The following is a 17,464-nucleotide window of genomic DNA, read 5'->3' on the forward strand; positions in this document are numbered from 1 at the left end:
TACGTACTTTTACATTTTTTTCGGTAATATTACAGGGTAATTGTATGTTTTGTTACAAATTTCGTATGTATAAATACATAAAGTTTGTGTATTAGTAATGATTTTTATGTATGATTACATTTTATTCAGTAATATTACCGAATTATTATGTATTTTGTTACAGATTTCATGTGTGAAATTACACCAACTTAATGTATTATTAATGTTTTTTGAGTATTTTTACTTTTTATTCGGTAACATTACACAATTATTATGTGTTTTGTTACAGATTTCGTATGTAAAAATACATTAAGTTTTTGTATTATTAATGATACTTTATGTATATTTACATTGTATTTGGTAATATCACAGAAGTAATATGTGTTTTATTACAGATTTCGTATGTGAATTTACACAAAGTACATGTATTATTAATGATTTTTTTAAGTATTTTTCCTTTTTATTCGGGAATATTACCGAATTATTATGTATTTTGTTACAGATTTCGTCTGTAAAATTACACAAACTTTATTTATTATTAATGTTTTTTTAAGTATATTTACTTTTTATTCAGTAATATTACAAAATTATTGTGTTTTATTACAGTTTGCGTATGTGATTTTACCACAAACTTTATGTATTTTTAATGATTTTTAAGTATTTTTCCATTTTATTCGGTAATATTACTGATACAATTTATGTATTTTTACATAAGAAAACTGTGATTTTAAATATGGGCAAGGTAAAATTACTTGTTGTTTGTGTATTATTACCTGTAAAATAAGGTAATATTTCATGTTATTAGGGGATATTTTTCTGTAAAATTCAATACAAATTCTGTACATTTACGGTAATTCTCCGGATTTAGTTATTAACCATTCGTTAGTTTTTTTTCTTATGTATTTTAATTAATGCAGCCTGTCTGCAGACTGCATTTATTAAAATACATAAGAAAACAAATACCAACTTGCTAATAGCAAAATCCTGAGAATTATCGATAGCATGTAAATGTACAAAATTTGTATTGAATTCTTTAGGAAATATCGCCTAATAACATGTAAAACGAACTAATTTTATCAGTCATAATATACAAACAACAAGCAATTTACAGTTTGGAGGTTATTTAATAAAAAACAAAATTACAAAGAAATAAATTTATTGAATTTCACACACTCAAATTATAGAGCACACGCGTATATACACGTCTACGTGCATATTATTATTATTTATTCTGTGACAGAGTACAAAAAGTAGAAGACATATACGACACTATAAATTATATCTTATGTACATAAGTACTTCTTATGAATTAGTCTTATAAAAGTTTCGGTTAATAAGGCCTATGTGAATCTAATGCGTGAAACCTATACCATTTCAAGTAACGAATTGTCTGAAAATGTTTGTTACTGACATTAATTATAGTTAGTTTTTTTAGCATTAGAAAGAACTTGCAAGAAGTTAAGCGATCTTGACATGTCTTTTAATTGAAAAACGCTTTTTAAAAATCAAAAACTATTACTTATGACTTCCTTCTTTAGGATTTATTTTAATAAAAATATACCTTTGTATAAATTCTAATGTGTTTTGACAGTCCACTGGATATTCCATATTCAAGTTGCAGTAAGCCGCCATCAATAGTTGTAACGACGTAGGCAGAATCTGTTTCGCTAACAATCGTTTTTTCTACCAGCAAGTAATATAATTATATTTTCATTATCTGTGGACAAAAAACATAATGGTTAAAACAGGTAATATAATAGGCCCCCAAATTTAATACTTCCTCCTCAAATAAGATAATTTATCGTATTACGTTAAGTGGCACTACTAGTGAGTAAGGGTACAAGTCTCGGGCAGCGCAGTTTTAAAAGGGTGTAAGTTCCATGCCCCTTTTACAACTAAGCTGCGCGACACTTGTACCCTTTTTCACTAGGGCCACAGGTTTATTCAATACATTTACGTTTTAACACTGTATGTTTCATATAGATTATATTATGATTAATTATAAATTATATGAAACATACAGTGTTATGCTTCGCAGGTAAGGCATTTTATCATTGTAATAATAATTAAGTCTCACCTAAAAATACAATGTTAGGCGCAGCTATTTCGGATAGCTCTGCAACTTGAACCCTGGTTAATGGTTCCTGGAAAAGAAAAAGTTAATAAGATTAGTAAATGGAACTACTATATTTAGGATGGTACCTCATCTGGAAGAAAATGGATTATGAATTATATCTTGGGTATTGCTCTCCCTCTATGTGACGGATGATCAAAATAGCGTGGGCCTATGTTGCACCAAACCTGAGTTCCACTAGGTACAGCCAGGGTTCAGCATCAGCTCTATCTTGTCAACTTCAAGCGTCAAATTTTTAAATTGACATCATACTGCAAAATAAATGTGGTTTGAGTCAGCACATTAATGCTTAACAGTAGGTATCCAATTATAGTCTATTCTACAATACACTACATTCTACAATTACACAAAAAATATTTCATTACGAAAAGTCAAATTAATTTAGATTTACTCACCTTTTTCAATGATATTTTTTAAAGTTGGGTCCATTATTGGAACAGCTTTCTTGATTGTTTGGTCTACTGACCAAATTTTAATAACGGGCATGTTTTACTGTAAGAGAATAACACAATTTATTAGTGTTGGTGACTATTTAATTAACCTACACAATCAAGCATGTATTAATATCGTTTTAAATTTAGATGTACTTAGCTAATAAATACTTACATTTTTTTAATGGCATACGACGAAAGCGGCTGCTCCAAGATTTTGTAGATCAGGTCTGATCCACCCTGGACGTGGACAGGACACGATATCAACTGGACTTTGTAAAGGACGCCGAGGAAACCGTTACAAAAAAGGTGAACCGCGAACCCTTTCTGGAAGTACATAACGTTTTGAGGTCTAATGCAGATTTCACTAGATATTCGATGCAAGAAAGTAAAGGTATATCTAATACTTATATTTACCTGTTTTCTTGTATGCTATCTCCAATTTATTTACACGTTTACACAAGTACTACGTTCTACGCACAGCGAGTGAGCGAGCGCCATTTTGATGTGAACTCATGAACTGCGCAGCGCACAGCGCAGCTACGGGGGGGGGGGTGCGCCTGACTAGCGATCGCGTGATCCATGTAGCTCGCGCGCCATTGGCGCGCGTTATAATATTGATCCGTGATTGGGTGTGTGCTAGTGCCGCACAAAATTCGTCCAATCCGCGAGTGCTAACGGATATGAATTCATATTTGAAGATTTATAGTTTATTTTTCGAAATTAATAATTAGGTACACAATTTTACCAATAATTGCTGACATTGGTACATATAAATAACATCGTAAGTTTTGTTGCTTCCAACTTTGATGCTGTAATTCACATTAAGGGGTTCCCTGGAGCCAATGAATGACCTATCTGAATCCCTTAGTTTTCTAATTTCTTTTTGGAGCTTATCATACGGTAAAGTTGAAAAGAATTTATGTACGAAATAGGTATCATTTGATATTTACCAATCGCTTTTCGGTGAAGAGGAAAACATGGTGAGGAAACCGGACTAATTCCAACAAGTTTCCTAGTTTCCCCTCTGGGTTAGAAGGTCAGATGGCAGTCGCTTCTGTAAAAACTAGTGCCTACGCCAATTCCCGGGATTAGTTGCCAAGCAGTTCCCAGGCTCCCATGAGCTGTGGCAAAAAGCTGGGATAGCGCGAGGAAGATTTATTATCATAGGGTAAAGTGCCCTATTACCAGCCACCTGCATTAATCGTTGAATAACTTTTATAATATGTCCAAAACTACACGGAATGTTTGTAAGTATACACGGTGTAATATGAGGAAACCGAATAGCTTTAACCACGCATTTCTGAGGTCAAAAGAAAGAAAAAATGTAAGATGAGTTTAGGTATACTTCACCAAAAAAAAAATTTTTGTTGTTGTTTTGTTTTTTCAATTTCTTGAATGTACATGTACATAAAAATAAATGTTATTTGATGTTGATTGGTAAACTTTTCACTTAAAATTGATTTTTACATTTTTTTTTCGTAAAACCTACTTTTTGCAAAGCGTTACTTGTCACTTTTTGATATCTATCAAGAAGGATATTTTAGACTACGTCCCATAGCAGCAACATCACCATCAAAAAGGTCTTTTACACTGTGTAACAATAAAAACTTGTTTTTTTTTAATTAATATTATCTCTGAAACTAGGCGAATTTCAAAAAAGTTTATAGGACATTTTTGTCTCTAAATATGATCAGGAATACGCAGTTAAAATTATTCGGTTTAAAATATTTCGGTTTCCTCATGTTACACGGTGTATTTGTCCGCGATTATCTCGCGTTTAGCTGAACCGATTTTGATGTGGTTTTCAGAAAAGTGTTTGTTACATTCGGGAGAAGGTATTAGTATACATAGAGCTGAGCTGATGCTGAACCCTGGCCGTACCTAGTGGAACCAGAAAAGACAAAACTGTGGAAAAATACAATTGGACAGCGCGGCAATGCCGCCAGCCTTCTTGGCACCCTGCCCAAAGGCACAGAGCTGGAGCCAGGTTTTTATTTATAATTTTAGTTTATATTGTAGTTAGTTGTAGCTTTATGTAGTTTTTAATTACATGTAGTTAATAATTTTTTGTAACATATTTGCTGTGACTTAATTTTTTAATAAAAAGAGACGTCATGATCGATTACCTTTTTTCTAATTGGGGCATTTTACCCTATCCCATATTTACTTAAAAATTAATTGGGAGGAAAACTAACTTTTTATCCCGCCAGGTGGTGGTGGCGAATTAGCGACTTTACCTCGCTTTGACATAAAAACTGTCAAACCACATACATTTTTTGTAAGTTATTCTATTCTTGTAAAATTTTCTCAAAAATGCCTATGTCTGATATGAATATTTGACATATTTATTTTTAGAGACGTCAAAGACGAACCCAAATAAATAGGTACCTACCTAGATATGTATGTAGATTTCGTATTAAGTAACTAAGTATTTCTATCTTTACATAATATGAATGAATCTATTTATCTTTAAGTAGGTATTAGTAGTAACGATGTGGTGTGAGCACAAACCGATTTTGCCTAAAATTAATTAGGTAAGTACAGTCACCTGCAATAATATGTTACTCTTCGAAGGCCGCAATAATATGTGACACGCTCGTATGGCTCTACAGATAAGGTCGTGTCAGATATTTTTGCGGCCTTTGAAGAGTAACATATTATTGCAGGTGACTGTACCTACTTACTAAGTAAGTACCTAAGTACCTTCTTAATTTCGACCGCACGGGCGGCATTCTCAGCAGGTTAAAACTTGTTCACGGAATTGTATTAGGGTATTCCACCTGTCCAGTTTCTGTTTCTTTGTCCAATGTGTGTTTTGTCTCACATTTTGCTTGAGAGAGAGAGTGAGATGCCATGACATTGGACAAACATATCATTGGACACATTACCGCACCGCACCAAGGTCATTGCGACGCACCCATAAGTAAGACCTTGACAACAACCTTGACAATGTCCTTGGTGCGGTGCGGTAATGTGTTAGCACTGTTAGCAGCTTTATGGTAACATTCCATTTCTAACCGCAGCTGCACTACCGGTACTGAACGCGTCGCTGTCATTGTCAATTTCCATAGTAAAATTGACAGTAATGCAGCTGCGGTTAGAAATGGAATGTTACCATTAGGCATTAAGTAGTTTGTGTTCTATTCTATGTATGTAGGTAAAGGATAACTCACGCTCACGTTAGACCGGGCCGCATCCGGGCCGGAGCTTCCGGCGCTTAGGTACGTTTCTATGACATGACAGGCGAACACGGGATGCATTCCATAGAAAACGATGCGCCGGAAGCTCCGGCCCGGGCACGGCCCGGTCTAACGTGAGTCACCCTTAATGGGTACTCGTATGTTACCAGACGAACTCGCGGGCAAGAGCTAGGAATTCATAAATGTGAAAAAAACCGGACTCGCCCACCGAGGGTTCCGTACTTTTTAGTACTTATTCTCTTTATTTATTTTTCTTCTTAAGTTAGGTTAATTATAATATGAATATAAAAGTAAAATATAAAAACACTTACAAAATAATAAAAAAAAGTTATAAACACACAGTACTTATTTATTGTTATCACTCACACTTAATAATGAGAGAGTGAGATGCACTGACATTGGACAAAGAAATTGAATGCAAATTTGACAGGTGGAATACCACCCTAAGGGCCCCTTGCACCATTCCACTAACCCGGGGTTAACCGGTTAAATCTGGAGTTACCTTGGTTACCAGTACAATTTGACACTGGATTAACGGTTTAACCGGTTAACCTCGGATTAGTGGGACGGTGCAAGTGGCGCTAAGTTAGTTAAGTAGTAGTTTGGTATTTTTACTTTTATGCTGTTTAACTTGTTTGAAATAAAATAAATAAAATAGTAATGTAAAGACACACATTGAAATAGTAAATTTGCAGAAAATTAAAGAAATATTGGAAAATTTCATTGTATTGTTTTTAATTTTACTGGCATTTTTCTGAATATTACATAATAGATAAGTAAATTTACATAAAAAAAAATTCACGAAAGTAGGTAAAATCACGACACTTTTATGTAAAGTTCCCCGCGGTACGCGTGTTGTTTGCTGTTGGTGCTGTTGTTGATGTGTTGTTGTTGGTAATGTTGTTGTTGCTGTTGTAATTGTGTAGTAGTTTGTTTTCCAAAGGGAAAAAGAAATAAAGTTGTACTTTTGCTAGGACAAAAAGATCCGCTTGCGAGCACTTCATTCCTGCAGCTCGGCCTTCGGCCTCGCGTGTTTGGGAAATCGAAAAGGACGCTCCGGGCCTTCGGCCCTACGCGGAGCTCGGCCTTCGACCTTCGCTCTGCCGTGTCACGCCTAACTCCGTTAACTCGAGTTACATGAGTTACGAATAACCAGTCTAAATCGTCTTAAAAACCATTAAATATATATCTTCTATAAGAAAATTTTGAAAATCTTCATTATTTACTGAGAAAAGCATATGGCTAACTCATGTAACTTCATTTTTTTGCCGATGGCGTCAGGCACAACTCAGTTAACTTAAGTTGTATGACTGACACAACCAAAATATCAACATCGTTTCTTAAGTTACCGGAGTTAGGCATGACTGGCCGAGCGCTTGATTTATACGACAACAATATTTCTATAGTAATACGTGTCACGTCTGATCACGCGAATGTCATGTAACTTGACTTACATGACTTCGTGTGACCACTATAGTATGGAAGAGTTGATCATGCGGAAACATTTAATTCGAATAAAATGAAAACTATTCAATTATGCGAAACAAAAATTAAAGGGCCCAGTCTGTGACCATATTTCCTACATGTAGATTAGATAAAATAAAAAAATTACGACGAACCGTCAACGATAACAGCATTTGAATCTTTAAAACTTTAAACGTAATTATCTCGAAACTCGACTTTTAAAGTTACATGAGATGCGCGTGACACGGCAGCGCTGGGTTTCGAAGCTCAGCGCCGCGTTAAAAACTGCCAGGGTCCCTCTATGACATTTGGTCGAGCACCACCTAGGTCTGACCGTTTGGCCGGCCCGTCCAACATTTTTCTGACCGGAAGCGGTAGACCAAAAGTCGGAATTTTCTGGAGATCACGAGACCGCCCTCTATATGAAACTGTCAAAGTCTAACACACCACGAACCTCCTTCTGGGAGAACAATTGTGTCATCAGTCAGTCGTATTGCAGCTTTATATAATATAGAAAAATACGTAGATAATAAAATTATTTTTGTCCCTGACATTCCATGTAATTTTACAGATTTTATGTAAAAGTCCATTGTCTTAGTGATTACTATACAATACATATTGAATATGTAAAAAAAAACATATTCACGGCCTCCTTAGCCTATTAGTTGATAGTGACCCTGCCTATAAAGCAGGACGTCCCGGGTTTGCATCCTGGTCAGAGCATTTATTTGTGTGTCTATTATCACGTAATATATTTGTTCATCAGGAGTTATGGATGTTGCCTATGTATTCAAGAATGTATCGATTATACATTTATACCTAAAGTGCCCACAACACAATCCTTATTGAGCTTACTGTGGGACTAGGTTAATTTGTGTAAAATTGTCCTATATATTATTTATTTATTTTACCAGTAAATTTACAGAAAATATGTAGGTATACCATTAAGAAGATATTGGTAAATTTCATTATATTGTTTGTAATATTACTGACATGTTTCGGAATATTACATAAGACTTAAGTAAATTTACATAAAAATGTATTTTTCAAAAGAAATAATAAATTTGCGAGATTTTTATGTAAAATACCCGTTCCAATTGTTAAAAATCAAGTGTAGTATTACAGATATTTATGTAAACGGACATTTCTTAGTGACTATTACATATGTATCGTGTAAAAAGACCCATTTGAACAGGAAGTTTACAGAAAATTTATAAAATTAAAAAAATGTTGGGAAATTTCATTATGTTTTTTGTAATTTTTCTGATATTTTTCGGAATATTACATAAGAAGTAAGTAAATTGTAATAAAAATGTGTTTCTCAATAAAAAATGGTAAAATTACGAGATTTTTATGTCAAATTCCCGATTTAATTGTTAAAAACACATTAAAAAAGTATTTGTCCCAAAAGTTCCATGTAATTTTACAGATTTTATGTAAACGTTCATCTCTTAGTAATTATTACATATTTATTATGTAAAAATACCATTTAAACAGTAATTTCTACAGAATATATATGTAAAATGAAGAAATGTTGGGAAACTTCATAATGTTTTTTGTGATTTTAATGACATTTTTTGGAATTTTACATAAGACGTGAGTAACTTTACACAAAAATGTAATTTTCACAAAATTAGGTAAAATTATGAGATTTTTATGTAAAATACCCATTTTAATTGATATAAACACATAAAAAAATGTATTTGTCCCAAACATTCCATGTAATTTTACAGATTTTATGTAAACTTCTATCTCTTAGTGATTATTATATATTTATTATGTAAAGCGACACATTTAAACAGTAAATTTACAGAAAATATGTAAAATTAAAGAATTTTTTGGAAATTTTATATTATTGTTTGTAATTTTCCTGACATTATTCCGAATATTACATTACACGTAAGTAAATTTACACAAATATGTAATTTGAAAAAAAATTTGTAAAATTACGAGATGTTTATGTAAAATTCTCTTTTTAATTGTTAAAAACACATAAAAAAAAGTATTTGTCCCAAACATTCCATGTAATTTTACAGATGTTATGTAAACTTCCATCTCTTAGTGATTATTACATATATGTTATGTAAAAAGACCATTTAAACAGTAAATTGAACAGAATATATGTAAAATTAAAGAAATGTTGGGAAATTTCATAATGTTTTTTTTGTAATTTTACTGATATCTTACGGAATATTACATAAGACGTAAGTCAATTTACATAAAAATGTATTTTTCACGAAAATAGGTAATATTGCGAGATTTCTAAGTAAAATTCCCTCTTCAATCGTAAAAAATACATACCAAAATGTATTTATCCCGAACATTCCATGTAATTTTACAGATTTTATGTAAATATTCATGGCTTAGTGATTATTACATAAATTTTATGTAAAACTACATAAAAATTATTGATTTTACCGAAAAAATGAAAAATTTACGAGAATTACGTAAAATGTCATATTTTTCCGTAAATTTCCCAGATTTTTCGGGAATTTTACAGGATTATGTAATTTTTTTGCATGTAAAATTACATAATTTTTAACAGTGTGCACGAATTTAATATTCAGAATTTATCAAGGCAATTTGATACGTAGGAGCAGGAGAGGGCCGAGCGAGCCCGCGAGCGGCCCGCGGCGCGTGCGCAGCTGCAAGTGTGGTTCGAGAGCGAGATGCGCAAGCTGGTGGTGGTGCTCATCGCGGCAGACGACCTGCCGCCGCGCGACCACACGCTCGGATACGGAGACGAGCCTGAGGCATTCGCCAGGATAAGGCTTTTGCCATCACTGTAAGAATCTTGTCACCATTATTTCTTCTTTTTCTCCCATTTTCTTAGATTTCTCCACTTATGTTTGGGACAATATTTTGGTTTTTTTTTATCCCCGAAATCGTACAAGTTCAAAAAATTATCCCACTGATTCATTATAGCGTTTGCAGTTAAAAACCACAGTATATTGTTATTTTTAGAGAGAGCTGTCCACCAGTTGAAACAGACCCCGCGTCTGCGTCGTGCAGTCCAGTTTGGAACGCCACCTTGGGTTTCGGCGGTTTGACAGCAGATCTCCTGGCAGGCCGAGCGCTGGAGCTCACCCTGTGGGACGCCTGCCCTGGAATCGATCCAGTACTTATTGGAGAATGCACTGTGAGGGCTAGTAATTTTAGCTGTAGATTTTTTTAAATATTTTATATTAATAAATAATAAACAATATTAAGTTTAATTAAAATTTTATCCCCACCACTGCTTTTATGTTACATATTAGCATGCCTGACTTTCTTAGTTCACACAAATACGGTAGAAAGTAGTAGATATATAAGTAATCCTAGGATTTATTCCTCTAGAATTCTGCTAAGCAACAAAATGTATTTGAGGAGATGTTTACAATATCCACAGATTTTGTAGCTTAATTTAAACCTCGATCACCTTTTAGCGGATACGTCTCAGCGATTGTAATTCTAGAAAGAGTGACTATTATATACCTATTGGAACGTACCGTGCTTAAACTACCTTGCAAACCCAGAAATTTATATAAATCTTAGACACCTACTAAAATGGATATACATAATTTGTAGATGGATTTGGAAAAGGCGTTTGCGGAAGAACGTGCAGTGTGGTGGACGCTGGAGGAGCGCGGCGGGACTCGATCAGCCAACGCCTCCCCGCGGGGCTCTCTCACAGGTGCGCGAGCGCTCCGACGCGGTGACTTTGCCTCGCAACGCTCTTGTTCAGGTACATTAGGTACACAGTTTAGCGCAAGAGACAAAAAATGTAGGTGAATGTCTTAGCTTCTATTGATCTTCCCAAAAATTGTAATAAAAGTAATAAAACCGCTTTGCCCTTTAGGGGTAAAAGCATAAATTATACAGGAAAAACTTTTGAAAAACATTTGATGTCAGGAATGTTCCATCCACAGCGACATTATGAAGGAGTTTCCTACGCACGTTTCATGTAACTTTCGTAGCTCGATGTGGTTCGTATTCCTGGATAGTGCACAGCTTCGAAGCTTTTTTTATGCTTGTCAAACCGTACATATAGGCACACAGCAATTGAAATTTGGTACATTCTCTTAGCAGAACGCTTAATGCCTAATGTTACGCCTGCAAAATAAAGCTATCTTTTTTCTACGAAATGTTTCAGACGACGTGGATTCCATCGGAGAGTGCGCATCTTTGCTCCATCCCGACCACGCGTGGGTGGGGGGCTCCAGACGTGGCTCATCACAGTCTGAAACCTTGGAAGTTGAGGTTTACCAGCTTGGAAAGGACTTCTCACGTTCTTTACCTGGATCGCGACGATCATCATTCCAGCAGCAGGAGAAAGGTGAGCATTACAAACGTATGTAACAATAAAATCATGTATTTATCGTATATCATTATTGGTTCTCGATGTACCTATCCCAACAAATATGCGAATAAGTATCGTCATATCATATGTTTACACACCCATTTACTTAATAAGATTACAAGCATGTCACCTCACTTATTCATATGCATACTTAATTAGAAAACATGCATCTAATGTCTTCCGCATCTATGTTGTGCTGAAATTAAATGTACTAGGTAGGTCACATCACAACCACTATTCAGTATAAACTTGTATTCTAAATTAAGTACGGCGACGGTTAAGTAAATGTGGGGGCTTCAGATCGTAAGTAGAACTAATTAAATAGGTATATTTATATGAATTGGGCTGGCTGGGTATTCCATAGACGGCGCTGCGGGCACTGACAGCGGCGCCGGGCCGTCGCGGCGCAGCGAGCGGCGGCGCTCGTCGTGCATCCGCCGCGACCCCGACGACATCCTGCGCTCGCTGCGCGCCGTCAAGGGCGAACTCGGCCGCACGCTTTCCCTCTCCGGGTCCACCGCCCGGCGTAAGTAACACTCCATCTGGCCGACTGGTATTCTTAACGATGTTCATTACGACTATCTTTCGTGCTCCATGAACTTCTGGAGAACTCGTGAGAACTTGTGTTCAATAAGATGAGCATATGTATCGAGCCTGTACGGTGATTTATTCTATGGCACTGATCTTTTTTGGATTCGATAACCGTACCAACGTATGTACTAAAGGTTCTGAGTACTACTGGCATCATTTCTTATTGATTTTTTATTGTGTTATCTTTTCATTCGCACTTTTTTTACGATTCCCGGCGTCTATAATGCCCTAAAGCACCCTTTTATTCAACACTTGAACGGCAAACGCCAAAGATACGTCATAATCACACGCCCCTAACCCTCCTCTACCACCATAACATTATGCGAACATTGAGGGTAGTACTGACTACTGTGTTGTGCTTGTTTGGTCAGCAGCGACGGACCGTTAGCACCTCGGTAAGCGACTCCCAGCCGCCCGGCGGCGGCCGCGCCTGCTCCCGTAGAGGGTTTGTTCGTGCGCGGTGTCGGTGTACGCGTTCCCTTGTGACGTCTAACGGCCGCCGGCCCCCGTATTCCGGTTGCGTGGTGTGCGACCGGCATACCCGGGCCCGTAGTGTAGCATGGGTCATAGCTTGCGCGGCGGCCGCGCGCACGTGCGCACGCACCGTTGAATGTGGCTGCGCCCGACGCTTCTCATCACTTCACTGTGTCTGTACTGTACTGTCCTGACGCATGCCCGGCGCATGCCGCGGGCGATCACGCTCACTTCATCTGTTTCTGTGTTCCGTCTGTTCGGCTGACGTTCATATCGATGGCATTGTGTCGCCTAGGATGTTTCGGGCTTCATACCTACCTCTGCGAATGTCACTCATTGTTAAGATGCGCATTCTATTAGTTTCTTGTACATACCTAATTTAATAATTCTTATCCTTAGGTCGTAGTTGGATATTTAAACCGTTTATTAACAAATGCGTTTCATTTAATTTTGGAAGAGCGAATGAATGTAGCAAACGAGCGGGATATATAGATAGGTAGCACATAATTGAGACTCACCTAGTTTGCGGGTGGTGGCATGAGCTCAACAATAGTCTTCCACCTACACATCAATATAATTAATGAATTACTTAATGGCTGTTCATAACACTGAATGCTTACATTCCTACTTAATGAGTTCAAGTTCGCTTCAGGCAACTATTAGAAATTCGACACTCTTGGCTGCACACGTTTAAACGCTTCTTCTTTCATTTATGTGTTTAGGAATCGAATCAATTGGAATATATGTATACAAAAATGTACATTGGCTCGAAGCTGTTTGACGTGCTTATTTTATATGTAATGTTAATTTTTAATAATTTTCAGTGTTACATTGAATGGTTTTCTTATTATTTAACTTTAATTTATAAGTAGGTAATATAACTCACAAGATACCAGTTCTCATTTAAAATCATTTCGACAACAATCGAGTAGAAATGTATAACTTTATCCACTTAAATGCCTGTTCAAACGAGTAACTATAACCTTAATCATTCTTCTCAGAAATAAGAACAATAAAGGCAATTTTCTATGAGCGAGGTCAGGCGAGAATAGTTTCTAAATTTGATACGATCGGTGATGAACCAATTAATATTTGATCTTCGATAGTATGAAATTCCGCCGCCTTGCTAGTGGGAAAGCGTAAAATTCCCAAACAATAACACTCCCAATAATCGTCAAACTTTCGCTCGTACCAACCGATGAGCGGTGGCGGACGCTTGACGCATATATGGGGTTTTCCGCGCACGGCCTGGCGTGGTAGTATCGATGTTGCCGCCGCAGGCACGGCGACGGGGCGCAAGGGCAGCATGTGGGCAGCGGTGCCGGCGGCCTGCGAGGCGCTGGGCGACGACGAGGACTCGGTGCCGCTCGGCCCGGGCCAGATGCCGCCTCGGAACGCCTCGCTGCCGCCGCTGCACGCAGAGATCAACATCAGCATGATCATGATTAAAGGACAGCTTGAGCTTGAGGTCAGTGCCAGTTAAACAGCTTCGCTTTAAATTATTTCAGTTCGTAGGTACCTACGCGTTAACGCGTATGTCTGCCCGATTCGAACTTTAAGTTACGATGGTTGATAGTGACAAAAGTGACGTTTTTGTTTGAAGTAGCGTCACATTTGAAAATGACGTATCTAATCCATATCGTTTCTAGATCTATTATTGAGGTATCTTAAAGTTCGAACCGGGCCGTGTCTAGCGGAAATTTCGGCGTAGCACTTTGACCATGAGATACTTGCTACGGCGTAGCATATTGAGCATACTGACGTGGTGAAAATTTTGTAATGAAAAACGTTCCCCTGCTTATTATGAGCCACGCAAACACCGCACCACTAATGGAACTTTCTGGGAAATAAAGAATTATCTAGAAGATCACGGTCCCTCTTCAGCTCCCATAAATAGACCACAAAATCTGAACTTAAAAAATGTTTTATGCTCTTTCTAACGGACACACATGTGAAAGTGACAGAGCTATAACAATTTTAATTTAATTACCCTCATTATCAATGGTATTTACCTACGTATATCTAAAATAGTCTCAGTTGTTACGATATTAAAATTGCAAAATACTGGTAGCGCTAAGGCACGAATCTCGAAATTCTCGAATATTTAATATAAGTAGGAAACAAATTTTTCCCTTGACATTTCACGGCGTTCGTGACATTGTTCGTACATAAACCCTCCAGAATATTTTAATCTTATGGAAATCTGAGTTTTCCCACAACCATAAGTGCCTCGTAGCGATGCAAAGGGCCTCGACAAAGGCCCATATTCTCGAACATGCTTTTGACGTACCAAAATATATTGAAAATAAATTCGTTGCGTACACTCGCTTATTCTTGAATTCAGCCAGCCGGCCTAGCCAAGGTTACAATCGCTATCGCTTCGACAGCGAAAAGCTTTGTGTCTCTCTATCACTCTTCCATGTTAGTGCGACAGTGACAGTTGCGTTTCGATCGCTACGGAGCGTAAGCGATTGGCATCTTGGCTACGCGGGCTGGTATGTATGAGCCCGACACACTAATATTCATATGGAATTGGTATTATATTAGCATCTCATTCACGCTTCTATATGCCCCATGGGGTAACGTCGTTATGGTTATTGCTTCATCCAATATCCGTTCTCACATGCGTAGATTTAACTAAAGAGCCCTTGTCGACGAAATTACTGTGCCATGAAATGTGTTTATCAAGTAGTATAAAAGCGTAAACAACCCCTCAGATTGTGAGTTCATTTGCTTGAGCACTGTTTTAATGTATTCCATAAGACGAACTTAAAGACTCGCAACAACATTCTAGTAATATTCTTACTCAGGATAATTATGCAAAATAACATTGCTTACTATAAATAAATAAATATTATCGGACATTAATAAACAGACATCGGATTCCGTGGGGCGAAACTTCTTGACAGCTAGGGACTTCCTACGTCGATAAACTCATTTATCGATACTAGTTCTATATACTAGTGACCGCCCCCAACATTGTGTGTTTTTCGTAACTATTGTTCTGAAGACCAGTATGAAATTCATACATAGCGTCTAAAATAATCGGTAGGTTACACATAGATAAGGCTAGTACCGATTGCATTATAAAATAGTTGATACCCATTATCTTAACCTCTTCAGATAATTAAATAGAAGTACCTTACCTACTTAGACACTCACTATGAAACAATACTTGTCAATGTCATCAGACACTGTCATTCTCATTTGTAAAGACGTGCTATTTATTACAGATTTTATATTTATGAGTGAAAATAAATAATGCCTCTTCAAAAAATAGAAGACTTGCTTAAAAAGCATCCTGAAATAATTAAACGCGGGTCTAAGCTACGCTGTAGCCAATGTCAAGTGACCTTTCATCGCAAAAATTATTCTCTTGCTAGGCACTTGAAAACCGGAAGACATACAAGTATTCAAGAAGAAAAATATAAATTCTACAAAGAGCTTACTATGTTCATGGTGGCCTGCAATATATCGTGGTATCAATTAGAAAATCCAAATTTTTATGGTTTTATTCAAAATTGCATTTCTGGACGATATGGGAAGTTTTCAGTGCCTTCGGAATCTACTATCAGAAAAAATTATCTTTCTCCAATTTATAATGAAACGTATCAACAAATTAGGAACGAAATTGGAAACAATTACATCTACGTGTCGGTAGATGAAACTACAAATTCTAACGGTGACCAAATTGCAAATGTTGTCATTGGCAAACTTTCTCACAGCACACCAAGTCGGCCGTATGTTATTGCAAGTAAATGTTTACAGCAGACAAATAATGAAACTATTGCAAATTTGATTATAACGTCCCTATCAAATTTTTGGTGCTGTGATTCAAATAGCGATAATTTCAAAAAAGTGCTATTGTTGGTGACTGACGCAGCACCTTATATGATAAAAATGGGTAAGAAACTGGATTCAGTTTTTCAAAATATGACTCACGTAACATGTGCAGCTCACGGATTAAATAGGGTTGCTGAGAAAGTTAGATATCTGTTTCCAAATGTTAATAACTTGATATCATCCGTCAAAAAAGTATTTTTGAAGTGTCCCAAGAGAATCAATGTATTTAAAAATATGTTACCAAATGTACCTCTACCGCCGCAACCAACCATTATAAGATGGGGCACATGGTTGCAAGCAGCAAACTATTACGCTAAATATTTTGAAGATATAAGACGAGTTCTGCATACATTTTCTGCATCAGATGGGAAAGCAGTTAAAATGGCCAAGGCTGCACTAAATAAATCTTCTCTTCAGGGTGAACTTAAATTTATTGCCGACAATCTAAATATCATTCAAGAGTCGATAAAGAAATTACAAGCAACAAATTTGTCTCTAGACTTTGGTGTGCGAATAGTGAAGAAGGTACAGTCTGCATTATCTAAAATATTTTTGGACAAAAAGGGGAAAATCGTATACGATAAATTTAAAAACGTTTTTTACAAAAACTCCGGGTACAACACAATGGAAAAAATCAATTTGTTATTAAAAGGTGAAGAAGTTACATTACAACCGATAAATAAACGAAATACCATTGATCACTTTATGAAATTTTGCTATGCTCCTATAACCTCCACAGAAATTGAAAAGTCTTTTAGCCACCTGAAATGGATTTTTCAGCCAAGACGGAGACGCTTAACGCCCGAAAATATGGAAAAAATTCTGGTAGTTTACTTTAACAACAATAGATGGGACAGTCATGAAGAAATAAATTGTGACGAGTAAACTTTTAAAAACGTTTTAAAAAAAGAAGAGGAAAATTTAGTTCTTATTTTATTATATAATACTCTTTTAATAAAAAAATATTTTATAAGCAAACCTTTGTGTGATCACTAGTATTTAGAAC

The 17,464-nt window shown here is 36.3% G+C and overlaps 2 protein-coding genes across 4 annotated transcripts in view; one reads left to right on the forward strand and one right to left on the reverse strand.

Annotated features, from left to right (window-relative positions):
• LOC134668963 (regulating synaptic membrane exocytosis protein 1) overlaps positions 1 to 17,464 on the forward strand; it is a 70,344-nt gene that overhangs the window by 48,881 nt on the left and 3,999 nt on the right. For 2 of the 3 annotated variants that reach the window (XM_063526472.1, XM_063526473.1), the window contains exons 12-17: positions 9,806 to 9,996; positions 10,176 to 10,350; positions 10,779 to 10,935; positions 11,344 to 11,526; positions 11,915 to 12,076; positions 13,896 to 14,083. In XM_063526472.1, the coding sequence (XP_063382542.1) occupies positions 9,806 to 9,996; positions 10,176 to 10,350; positions 10,779 to 10,935; positions 11,344 to 11,526; positions 11,915 to 12,076; positions 13,896 to 14,083 (1,056 nt within the window). The remainder of the gene's footprint in view (positions 1 to 9,805; positions 9,997 to 10,175; positions 10,351 to 10,778; positions 10,936 to 11,343; positions 11,527 to 11,914; positions 12,077 to 13,895; positions 14,084 to 17,464) is intronic. The other variant, XM_063526475.1, reaches the window with a different exon arrangement.
• The window catches only part of LOC134668958 (intraflagellar transport protein 172 homolog), a 55,227-nt gene that overhangs the window by 5,448 nt on the left and 32,315 nt on the right, over positions 1 to 17,464 (reverse strand). The window lies entirely within an intron of this gene.

Source organism: Cydia fagiglandana, chromosome 11 (assembly GCF_963556715.1).
Source record: "Cydia fagiglandana chromosome 11, ilCydFagi1.1, whole genome shotgun sequence".
Lineage (NCBI taxonomy): Eukaryota > Metazoa > Arthropoda > Insecta > Lepidoptera > Tortricidae > Cydia > Cydia fagiglandana.